Raw genomic sequence first — 13,025 nt, 5'->3', positions numbered from 1 at the left:
GAATGACCCCTTTCACTCTTTTACAAAACTTGAAAGCAACGGTACCATGTTATTTAAAGTTAACCCTTCTGTTTTCTTATAAACATTTTTTTCCTAGATAAACCGGCCTATGGCCCAAAATCTCGTTAAAAAAGAAGAAAATCTCGCGCTTAAGCGTATTTGCAGTGATTGATTTCTCTTTATCGACCTTCTCTTTGGATCAATACTGAAAATTCAATCCATTTACGGAACATTTTACGATGCAGTATGATGAAGGACGATGAGCTAAAAATCTCGTTTACTTTTTTTTTCAAATCGACGTAAGTAACTTTCATACGGTTTTGAGAAAATTAATTAAAAAGAATTACAACCTGCCTTCTAAAACTGTATTAAAATGAATCACCTTTTTAACATTTTTTCGCCGTTTACCGTCATATCTGCTCTAGTCTGAACGTAGCATATGATGATGTTAGTGAAGACTCTGATCAAAACAAAATGTCATTTTTCAAACAGTTTCTGTTATTCATTATGTGCTGTAAGAGATTCGGAAACATTAGATTAGTTTGTGTTTTGGATAGTTTGTTAACAGTGTTTATTAGCACTGACTGAAAACATTAATATGCCGTGGACGAAAATAAATGTAAATAAATCTGTTTTTCCTGTGAACTGATGCCATGATATATATATATATATATATATATATATATATATATATATATATATATATATATATATATATATATATATATATATATATATATATATATATATATATATATATATATATATATATATATATATATATTTCCTAATTCAATATAAAATATTCAAAATTTTCATATTTCAATACTGTAAGGACTTATTTTACTTCATCGATCTCCTCTGACTAATAATACCGCCAAAACTCATATTTCCGCAATGTTTCTATCTCACGATGAAAAATCCAACTAACAATTTTAGCGCTATAAGCCAAGATTATTTGCTTTGTGCTGTATAACAGTTGAACAGTTGAATTGAAGCAGCGAACGCAGCAAAAAATGAAAGCTGTCAAAAATAGAACGATTAGCGTTAATACAGCTGTAACGCAAACGTTTTGCAGCTACAAATCTTAGCTGAATAAATTTCGTCAGTTATTGCTTTTGCTGCTTTCACTAAGCTGTAACTCAACACCGTAAAATATAGCAACCTAATGATGTGGAATTAAACTCGCCATCATCAATCCGGCTGCTTCCATACAATATGATTTGTTATGCTGCTCAATATATATTTAAGAAGCGCTTTGTCGTTAGTTATACAGCGAGCATACAGCAGTATGCTGTAAAACAACAAATTGTGGCGCATCTACTCAGCTTGTTGAATGTAAACATTGCGTTTGACGTTTCGCACCCTTTTACAGCCTGATGAAGTGGTGTAAGCGCGGCTATGGCATCTTTCACGATCATTATAAAATATTGTGTGAACCGTTTTCGATGTAGAACAAAACAGTGTGTTTTCTTTGCCTTTCGATATAGACTGTGGTGGCAACAAGGACAGCGCCGAGACTTGTGGATGCAGAGATCGTGAGTTCGATTCCAAGCGGTGGCAGGTAACGTTGGGAACATTAAATTCAGATACTTATGATATGAATTCCGGAAGCTGTGAAACAGCTTGAAAATAATATTTAATCGATAATATAGTGCAGCTGTATAATAATTATTCAACAGTTGCGAAATGGTTGAGAAAGCGCCTTCCGAAGATGTCAGCTACTTGTCGTATAACTGTCGAGATAAAGCAATTATCGGTATGAATAAGAGCTGCCAACACAGCTGAAAAGTAGCTGAGTAGATTCGCTAGATTTGTTGGTAAAAGGATCGCATAGAAGCTTTCGTTCGTATATACAGCGCCTTTACTCAGCATAAAACCGTATAAAGAGGGCCTAGAGAATGTTTACATTTGCACTAAATGTTAGTTGGGAAGGTGAATCAGGGCCCATTCACAAATTTCATAACGCTTTAGGGGGTGGGTGGGTGTCCTAACGTTGTTACGGCTCGTACAAAAATTGTACAATATCAGTACGAAAAGCGTCACGAGGGGGTGGGTGGGTGTCCAAAATGGCCAATTTTTGCGTTATGAAATGTATGAACAAGCCCTCAGTTTTTTAATGAATGCAAAGAGAGCAACGAAAATCAATCATTGCATTAGAATCCAAAAAAAAAATCAATGTCGATTTCTCGTCAATTTTTTTTGAAAAATATAACCAGAGATTCTGTAATCCGAGTTTAATATATAGGAACATACAGCTCCAGCCACTGCTGTTTCTATTTTATTGGCACCTCTAAGCAAATTTCGGAAAATTTTTCAGTCGTTTTTTTATTATGGTGCTTACTGCTTGGATTACATGCAAACATCTGAACGAAGAATTCCCTACTCTGACATAAGCCGTAAAAGTTCCTATTGATAAAATATATTCACATAATAGTACCCCTTATTCTTCTTCTTCTTCTTCTTCTTCTTCTTGGCATTAACGTCCTCATTGGGACAGAACCTGCTTCTCAGCTTATTTATTGTATTATGGATCCGACAGAAATGAGGACAAACATTTTTCTTTAAATATTGTTTTTCTTAATCTACAAGCGTCGTGACTAATATTTGAATAGTGCACTGTGTTCAAAAACATCGTAAGAATGCAGCGCCACACAAGTCATTTTGACAGTCATGTCGGGAAAGAGTCACACGTCGTGTGTCCCACACGCGCGATCCGATTTAGTGAGCGCGTGACAATAGTTTTTGTAGCATTTATAAATGCCAAGAATATTTATTTGAATAACTGAATAAGACGAGTAAAAAGGTTCAATTATGAAATAAATCTATTTCATAAAAAGAATGCATTACCTGCTACACCCAGTTCGATCAGGGTGTAGGATTTTCTGCACCGGTGGCGATCGAATGTAAAAACGGTGTGCTACCTGAGGAATAAAAGAACCGTTTGGGTTCAACTTTTGCTACACAGGTGGGAAAACGGTGCAGGCGGTGCAAATAAAGAAAAACGACATAACATTTTTGATGGGAAAATAAGTATCGAAATGTCAAATTTTAACTTAAAGGTAAACAAATCGGTATAACGGTTCTCATCCTGAGAAAGAAACGCACTTGAAAAAGTGTTAATGATTAGTCATCAAAGGGGTAGTAAATTTTCAGGTCAGGTATGGACCACTGCACAAGGTTTACTAATTTGACGTTTGAGCGATGCCATGGACACATAAATAACACGGCTCCGCTCAAACGTCAAATAGTGAACTCGTGCTTTGGTCCATTGCGATTTTTTTACCACTTGGACTTCAGTGATCTGAATATAGCTGTACTTTTATGAGGCAAGCTTACTATGGGAACCAACCAGAATATATCCTGCCACAGCTACAACGTGGACAGTAAGAACGAACTCGTTGTTTCATCATACCAAGGCACACATAGGCGAGTGGTAAAAGCCTGCTGGTGTTCGGAGCCACCTGCTGGAACGGATTGCCAGTTGAAATAAAACAAATACCAACACTATCGTCACAGACAAACAGACGTAACACTCTAACGGGTCATGCACAAATTACGTCACGCTCCAAGGGGGGGTGGGGGTGGAGGTGGTCAAACCAAGCGCGAAAAGCCTTACAAAATTTTCGGAGGACTCATACAAAAAACGTGACAAAGGTGGGGTGGGAGGTGGTCAAAAAAGTTGAAATTTAGCGTGACATAATTTGTGTGCCATCCCTAATTATTTTCATCGCACAGCAGAATAGCGCCTAATTGGGTCCTAAAATTTTTAATGAAATCTTGTTTTTATTCAATAACACGAAACAGCATCTTACTGCAACTACTTTAGCAATATTTCCCGCTCAAATAACGGCTTTATCATGTTTGAACTTTAATTTAAAAATTGGGTCCATAAATGAACCTTGACACAAGGGTTGTTCCTATCTAACATTTCGGAAGGGACACGGAAAACAAAATACACCCAAAATTTTAATTTAAGCCGAGGAGTGTGACAAAATCTAAAATAAATGTTTTTTGGACTCAAACCAACGGAAAACATTAGAAAATTGAGTAAACATGTGTTATTGGCCTAAACTTAAGCGTTTGACACTAAAATTGGGACAGGGCTTTAGGACCCGTTGGCCGACGGGCCACTCGTAGCGCTCGCATCACTTTTGTTCGAGTTTGACGTTTGCTCACTACCGTCACCTAGTTCGCGGTTGGCCAAATGAAGTATTTTTAGCATTGGGCGTAAATGTTCATGTGACTATGTTTTAAATTGATAATTATTCTAGCTATTATTCTGTTTGTCTGTGCAATCGTCTTTTAAGAGTGCGATGAAAAATTTAATTTAACTTCAAACTTTCTTTGTTCCTTTTTTGCAATTACAGTTAAACCTCCATGAGTCGATATTGAAGGGACCATCGACTTATGGAAATATCGAGTCATGGAACAGCAATCTTTTGGAAAGCTGCTTCTAGGGACCATCATAGTAATCATGAAATTTTGTTTTTAGTATGGTTCCATCAGGTCCGTCACACTCGGGCTCAGATTGGGTACCACTTCTAGTACTGCATTTCGTCCCTCGGTAGTACAAAAGGTACCCAAGTTTGACAGATCGCAGTACACTTTTCACGGCATTCTAGATTACCTTATGAGCCATAAAATTTTGAACAACTTCAAGGGACATGGAGGTCTTTAATTTGTCTTTGGTTCCATGAGTCGATATCGAGTCATGGAACATTGACTCATGGAGGTATCACTGTATCTTATTTTTTGTTTCCTTTAGTCATTTTGTTTTGCATTATTAAGTAATTTTGTTAGTTTCGACTTCAATATGTATTTTCCTCAAAGTTTCCTTGACTTTATAAAAAGTGTACACTAACAAGTTATCGTAAGAATAAATAAAGAAATTACAAACAAAACCAGCTGGTCCTCCGATGTTTACAGTCATCGTCATTGTTCACACGCCCCAGCAGGTCGTGTTATCATGTCGAAACCAGCTGGAAGTGACTGGAATCAAGGATTAAAGGTAAATGGTTTTCGAAAATGTACGATCAGTACATTATTGGCAGCTTCTCAATTTCGCCATGAAAGTTTAATCATTGGTGAAAATCACAATAATCGTGTATGGTGGATTTTTCTTGCTGAGCAGAAAAGTGGTGTAGAAGTTGGTTCTTTTGTAATAGGCTAGGAGAAGTGGATGAACAAGGATGAATCTGTCATTCAAATACTTGTCAAATTTCATACAAAATCTACTTTTTCTCAGCGATAAGTTCATCACTCATTCAAGCTAGGTAAACCACTTCCCCTAGCCTACACGCAAACAAATTTTGTTGTATAATCTACCGAATCCATGGTACAATTAAGAGCTGCACCAACGACTTTCAACCGCCCGGATAAAAAATACAATACAAAAACAATATAACGTATTGAAACAGTACCATTCAATATATTGGAAATACAATACAGTATATTCACAGACAAACAGACGTAACACTTAGAACAAATCCCGATCAAAATCATAGTCACGATGACATGTACGCCCAATGCTAAAATCGGTGTGTTTGGCCGATGGACCAACAGATGGCGGTAGTGTGTAAACGTCAAACGCGAACAAAAACGATGCGAGCGCTGCGGGTGGTGGATTGGCCACCTACCATACATTTGAATCGGCCGTTAAAAAGGTGGTCGATGGACATCGGTGAGAGTGCGACGTCTGTTTGTCTGTGGTATATTGTAAAATGACAATACAATTACAGTACAACATATTGTTTTGAACAGTTCACTGTATGGTATATGAGATTTTTGCAATATAATGTATGGGTGGTTAAGTATCGTAACAATACAAATATAGATTTTTTCTCATACAAACATTTTGAAAATACAATACGATATATTGTTCATGTATTGTCTTGATAAGCAATTCGTGTGTTGTTGTACAATACAAAAACAATTCAACAAACTGTATCATGATTGCATTCGTCGTTACAGCTAATGTCAAGTGACTTCTAAAAAACTACTTATTTTTACTTTTTGAATATTTTCCACCCATCATTTTTTGCTTTTTGAACTTGTTTTGTTTATTTCTTTCAGCAAAGCAACATAGAAAAAAGCAACAGTTCTCGAAAACTTATTCATACAGACTCAAGTCAAAAAAGTATACAAACTTACTTTATCGATCCTACGTGTTAAGCAGGCGGAATTCTACACGTACCGCTCTGTACCAACTCAACTTTTCACTTTTAGAACGTTTAATTTCCGGATTTACAAAACGACGAAAGTAAGATTTTCAACTTTCGCAACCTAACCACTACTTTCGCCGCCCCACTGTATGGAGAGACAAAGTGACTTAACCACGAATCAAAACAAAACACTACTTGAGCCGATTTTACACTGGTAGAAAAACGTCGAAAGTAACTGAATGAAACGGCTTATCATTTTCTTATAATTATTTTTGTGGGAAATAATAGAATCTACCTAGTTTTTGAACGTGAGCTGAGTGTATGCAAAATTTAAGCGAAGATCACGGCAAAAAAATGCTAAAAAAGTGATTCATTTTAAAACAGTTTTAGAAGATAGATTGTGATTTTTCCTAATTAATTTTCTCAAAACCGTATAAAAGTTACTTACGTCGATTTGAAAAAGTAATCGAGAGTTGTTTTACGCAAAAATAGGAATTTGACCAAAATTGTAAGGTATAAAACCAATTAAAAACAATACAATGTTCTGTTTCAATATATTATATTGTTTTTGAATTGTATATCCAAACATGAATAATATTGCTTCGACATTCAATTACAATACGCTGTATTGTATCCAATACGTTATATTGTACATTAATGGTTTATTCCATTCACTGAATGATACGTTTTTATCCGGGCGACTACATTAATCTGTTAACTCTACCAAAACATAGTCAACATCACTAATAAGGGATGGGAGTTTCCGCTTACTCTCGAAGTGCAATTTTAGCAGATCTAATATTATTGATCAATAACGGCGCCGGCCAAGTCCTTACAGTCAGTTGGGATGGGGAAGGAATGTTAGGGTGTAATGATTGTTGCTTCTAGAGACCGAGAATACCTCTGCATCTCCACAATCACCACGGGAAGGGTGTTTATTAGTGAGGGAGGAAAAGATCTGGGAGTCACCTTTGGTCGGTGATGCGATCCATGGACAAGGGGGAACTTGTATTTAAAGCTAGTTTTGTATTTTTGTCTCGAGAAGTTTTTGGAAAAAATACGTAAACATCTATAATGTCGAACAATTCAAAAGAAGTTTTTATTAATGACGAAAACTGAAAATTACATGTATATATTTTAACTTATATGAAACAGGAATAATGCCGACACTTGTAGTGACGAACCATACATAGTTTGTTTGAAAATTACATATGAGTATTACTGTGCATTTTGTCTCGATATGGAAGAAGTTTTAGAAAATACGTCAACATTCACAATGTCGAACAATTCAAAAGATAATTTTTAATAATGTCAAAAAGAGAAAACTATATGTATATTCAAATTGTATAAGAAAAAAGCATAATGCCGACACCTATAGTGACAAACCATACAAAGTTTGTTTTAATATTACGTAAAAGTTACGCTTTCAAGAAAATATGTGCTATCATAAGCATGAAACGAACTCACCAGTTGGTAATCCATTCTCGACTGAACACAAAACTGACACTGACAGCAAAACTTCTTGGCGTCCCGAAAACAAACCGTCTTGCTTGGGCCTTCCCAAATACGTACCCAGCAATACGCTCCAAAACAGGGGGGAAAAAAATTCTCCGGCAACGAAAACGCGCGAATCCGTCAGCAAAATCAATCGGACGACGCAAAACCGAACTGTCCTGCTTGGGCTTCACGAAGCACTACCCAGCAAGACGCTCCAAAACAGGGGGAAAAACATTTCGGCGGCAACGAAAACGCGCGAATCCGTCAGCAAAATCAATCCGACGACGCAAAACCGAACTCTTTAACCAGAGTTGTAGTATTTTTGACTAAAAACATTCTAGATTTGAGAAGTTTAGCATCATACTTTTGACCACACTGTGTTATACGGTGGGTGTCACGGATTGAAATACAATGCTTTGTAGTGGATGCTACTATGGACATTGTCAAATTTACTGCAACGCTCAGTGATTTTCACCAGATTATAGTAAACTTAACAGATTTTTGTAGTCGGTTGAAAATCGTTGGTGCAGTTCTTAATTGGGCCCTAAAATTTTTAATGAAATCTTGTTATTATTTAATAACACGAAAAAGCATGTTACTGTAACTACTTTAGCAATTTTTCCCGCTCAAATAATGGCTATATCATGTTTAAACTTTAATTTAAACATTTGGTCCATAAATCAACCTTGACACTTTTGATCATGTTTGACGTTCGCTTAGTCGACAAAAACACCACAGGGGTTTTAGTTCGACCACTGGGGTTGTTCCTATCTGACATTTCGTAAGGGACACGCAAAACAAAATACACCCAAAATTTGAGTTTAAGACAAAGGATGTGACAAAATCTAATAAAATGTTTTTGGACTTAAACCAACGGAAAACATTAGAAAATTGAGTAAACATGTGTTTTTGGCCTAAACTTAAGCGTTTGGCACTAAACTTGGGACAGGGCTTTAGGACCCTATTCTACCATGGATTTGGTAGATTATACAACAAAATTTGTTTGCGTGTATGTATCGCGAGGCTGATATTTATCTGCTCGATTACTGACGCGCGCGGGTGCGTGAATCAGTGAACCCGGTTTTCGCTCGATAAGTTTTCGATCTGATCCGATTTCGCCTGACGTTTGGAAAATTTGTTTACATTTAATCGCCGACTGGTGTTTACTCCGCGACACGCCACAGAAACGGAACGAAGGTCTTAGCCGTCTGACACAGACACCGCAAAGAAAAAAAAAAAAGAAACGGAACGAAGCCAACGAATCACAGATTATCTTCTATTGATTAAACTGTAGTCAATCTGTTGATCTTTCCTTTGAATAAGCTCTCCCATTCGTAATGTCGGACGGTAAGTTAATTCGACAGGAAATTAAGTGCTCAACATTCATTTCTTTTTCACCTTTCCAGAGGAAGTGATTCGACGCCGCTTGCAAATCGATGGCGATGGCACAGGAGACGACCGCCGTTTGAATGATCTGCTGAAAACCTTCGTCAAGTGGTGCAATTCTTCGGACAGTCCAGAAAACAGGTGCGTATAAAGTAAATCGTTTGCTAGGAAATTCTCTTTATCACATACAGTTATTCAATTTTACATTCGTACAAGTATTTGGAATAGAGTTTGTATCTTTTGACAGATGCGTGTATTTCGACCTCAACTGTAAGGCCGTCTTCAGTGTCGTGTACTAGACTCGACTTCGATCACTCGAGTCTAGTATTTTGTAATTTGTAATTTATTTAGTAACAACGATACCCTGGCGGTTTTACCATTTTTCAGGTCAAGGAAAAAATAACAGTGTTTTTAAGAAAATTACAGGTAGAAAACTAGAAATCACAAAAGTAGTTACAAATAGGTAACGAAAGTTAATTAAATTTGAAGTTGAAATGAGTTTCAACGTGCGTTAAGCGCATTCTTGAATGAATAATAAGTTGGTTGCTGTTTTATTGCTAGAGAAAGCGCATTCCAGGCAACAGTTCCGGCTATTAGCACACTTTTCCGTTCTGAGGTAGTGTGTCGTGGGACGATGAAGCATCGGGAACGATCCTGTTGTCCTCTTTGAAGGTGGCGCAGAAGATACTCGGGAAGATTTCCATAGTACCCTTGTCGCAGGAAGCAGAGTATACGATTTTGGTAGTTAACGCTGAGTTCATGTCCAAGGATTGAACCCCGTACCGCAGCAGTCGATTCTCGCCTTCGAAGATTGTACACGAAACGCATCGCCGCCTTGAAGCCGCGGTTGAGCTGCTCCTTCTGTGCTGCAGACAAACCGGTATAATACACAACATCGCAGTAGGTTAGAAATGGAACTACAACTGCTTGTACTAGCTTTTTTCTTGTGGCTCTAGGTAGAACTGGACTGAACTTCCTGAAGGTGTGCAGTGTTCCAAAATTTTTTGCTGTGTCTAGTACACGACACTGAAGATGGCCTTACAGTTGAGGTCTAAATACGCGTATCTGTCAAATGATACAAACTCTAGTGGAATTAAATGGTATGACTTGCAATAAATCTTTTTTTTTTTTGTCATTGGTTTGATGCTAAACATCGATCATGGAATAATTCGCAAAGCAATTCCAAAGGCAGAAATTTATTTGATGCGTGCTCTTCAGGATATTTCTCAATACAATACCCTAATAGCCCTACATGTTTTTCCTCTTATAGAAGAAACCCTTCTACGATTAATTTGGTCTTAACCGACTCTAGTCACCTTTGTAGTCAACTGGTTACTAATACTGATTTTGATTCTGACCATGTCCCTGTTACACTAAAATATCACATGAATCAATTCTCAATCTTATCAGCTCCACTTTCAATTATTTTCATATTTATATCGATAGTAATCTTGATGTAAACATTTCGCTACAACAACACTTGATATTGACAATGCTCTTGAAACTTTTACAAATTCCATTGTTGAAGCCAGGAGGATTGCAATACCAAAATGTGAAGTAAAATTCGAATCCGTGATTATAGACGATAATCTTGAACTCTTGATCCGTCTTAAAACGTGAGGAGAAGGCAATTTCAACGCACTCGTGATCCTGCTATGAACAGTTAGACCTTGGCTGCAACCACTTTCGAAAATTATCTAAAATATATAAAAAAACAAGCGAATTCCGGCATTGAAAAAGGAAAACAATAACTAGCTGCGAAGAAGCTCAAAAATTTGCTATGCAGTTTGAAAGCGCGCGCAATTTAAATTTAGGGCCTACACAGTTAGAAAAAATCACCGACGTCGGTAGTTCGTTTACCGAAATCTCAACAGCTGAACGGTCGGTAATCCGTTCGGTAAACGAAAAAAATACCGAAAGGACTGTAATTTGATCCCGACGGATCATCTGTCAAAATTACCGGTAGATCGGTAGTGGTTACCGAAGTTCCGCTTCTACCCTGTAATGGTATTTACCGAATCATCGGTTATTTTGGATTGAGGAAGCGAAATTGCAGATATTTTTGAAATGTAACAAATCAATGCATACGCTTATTTTAAAAACAAACATTTATTTACATGGCACACATAATCTCCTTTATGGCACAAATCTTCCAATTGGTGGGGCAAGTTCCCTCTCTCGACATTTTCTGTACCATCACGAAATGCTGCTGACTCCAGGTGCATCATTGAAGGGTTCATATAAGTCGTGCTCCTTTACATCCTATAACAACAAGTATATATGTACAGATCCTTTACAGATCATGCTCAGATGTGAGCCTAAAAACTAATAAATAACTAACCTGTAAAGTCACCTCCGAATCACTTCTTCCAAGCAGAGATTGAAGAACACTTCCCAAAAACAAACGGAATGGAACGGGTCTACATATTATATCGCAGTTTATGTACAAGAGTGGATTGAAAATACCATTATGGCGGATTTGACGTTTCTTGTTCCAAGTTACCGACTACGGTATTCATTACCGACAGTTCAGCAAAATATTTCACCGAAGTCAGCACTTGAGCTTGTTTAACGATTTATCGGTAAATATTTTCACCGATATCGTTGATCTTGAATCAATTCACCGAAATTCCGTAATTTTTTTCGCAGATTTCAGTAAACAAGCCGGAATGTACCGAAACGTCTGTAATTTTTTTGATCACCGATCTTTTTCGGTAATTTCATTTACCGAACTCATAGAGTCTGTTTAAGTGTGTAGTAGGCCTACTAGTCCAATAGAAAATCAAGTATTTAGGATTTCGGGAACATTCTCAATCAAGACACCATTTTCTAAAATTCCTGGGAGACTGATTTGGAAGAAGTGAGAACTATTATTTAAAAAAATCAAAATAATGAAAGCCCCTGGGCGATGATGGAATTTTTCACATCCTCATCAAGAAACTTCCAGAAAGTAGCTTATCATTCTTAGTTAATATATTTGACGATTGTTTTTTCATTTATGATTAATTGTCCTTTCCAGTCAAGCCATCCACGATCGATTGCTCGCCCAGTTGGCTCAATGCGAATTTGCAATGAAAAAGTCGGATTTCTCTGCCCGGGTAATGGAGCAGGAGCTGAAGAACTATGCCACAATCTCCGACACCATCGAATCGGGAATCGAAACAGCTAAAACACAAATCGTCCAGAGCAAACAGAACCTGGTGTTGGCCAAGAAAATCCGCAAAAACCGTATGGAGTACGATGTGTTGGCCAAAATCATCAGCCAGCAGCCTGACCGGAAGAACACAATCAAGGAGCTGGAAACGCTGAAGCAGGAAATGGATCAACTGCAGGAGAAGAAGGCAGTTCTCGAGCGCAAGCTGGAAACAAAGAAGAAGGACTTTACCGTTCTGATGCGATCGATCGTCGAGCTGCAGAACAAGCTGGACGCGATCGAGGAGGATTGCCAAGATATCGTCGAGGACAAAATGTCGTGCGACGATGAACCGATTATTGTAAGTGATACGGTTATGATCGACGATACTGAAAACGAATCGCCGAGGAAGAGTTGAGTTCAGCTGGTATTATAGGAATAGTCGTTAGGGTAAAACGTCCTCATCAAAAATAAACGAATCTAAAACAATTTTATTTTCATCTGAGACGTTTTTGGAAGACGCCGAAAAGTGAACGAAATGCGAGTTGTTCGTTCAAGAATATCGTCGAGTCAAACTAGGTAACCCACTTAAAAAAAAGCTATATTGCAGTAGAATATACATTTTCATCTATCAAATTCTGCCTTTTTTTAATTAAAAAAAAAAAAAAATAAAAAGAATTTTAAGCTTTTTTTTCTGGATAAACGCATAGAGCTTGAGATTTCTGTAGCTAACTTTTGAGAAATGTATTGAAACGTTTCTGTAAAAATCCTTAAAAGGAATACACGAAGAAACTCTAAAAGAAATACCAATGTTAGTTCTTTCAGGCATCTACTACAAAGCTCAT

The 13,025-nt window shown here is 37.3% G+C and overlaps 1 protein-coding gene across 1 annotated transcript; it reads left to right on the top strand.

Annotated features, from left to right (window-relative positions):
* Positions 1 to 8,772: 8,772 nt before the first annotated feature.
* LOC5577353 (THO complex subunit 7 homolog) lies at positions 8,773 to 12,816 on the top strand. The gene is made up of 4 exons (XM_001656379.2): positions 8,773 to 8,858; positions 8,916 to 9,008; positions 9,068 to 9,188; positions 12,067 to 12,816. The coding sequence occupies exons 2-4, from the start codon at positions 8,999 to 9,001 to the stop codon at positions 12,596 to 12,598; spliced, it is 663 nt and encodes a 220-aa protein (XP_001656429.1). The 5' UTR covers positions 8,773 to 8,858; positions 8,916 to 8,998; the 3' UTR covers positions 12,599 to 12,816.
* Positions 12,817 to 13,025: the final 209 nt, after the last annotated feature.

The sequence above is a fragment of the Aedes aegypti genome, chromosome 3 (assembly GCF_002204515.2).
Source record: "Aedes aegypti strain LVP_AGWG chromosome 3, AaegL5.0 Primary Assembly, whole genome shotgun sequence".
Taxonomy (NCBI): domain Eukaryota; kingdom Metazoa; phylum Arthropoda; class Insecta; order Diptera; family Culicidae; genus Aedes; species Aedes aegypti.
This window is presented reverse-complemented; position numbering and strand designations above follow the sequence as displayed.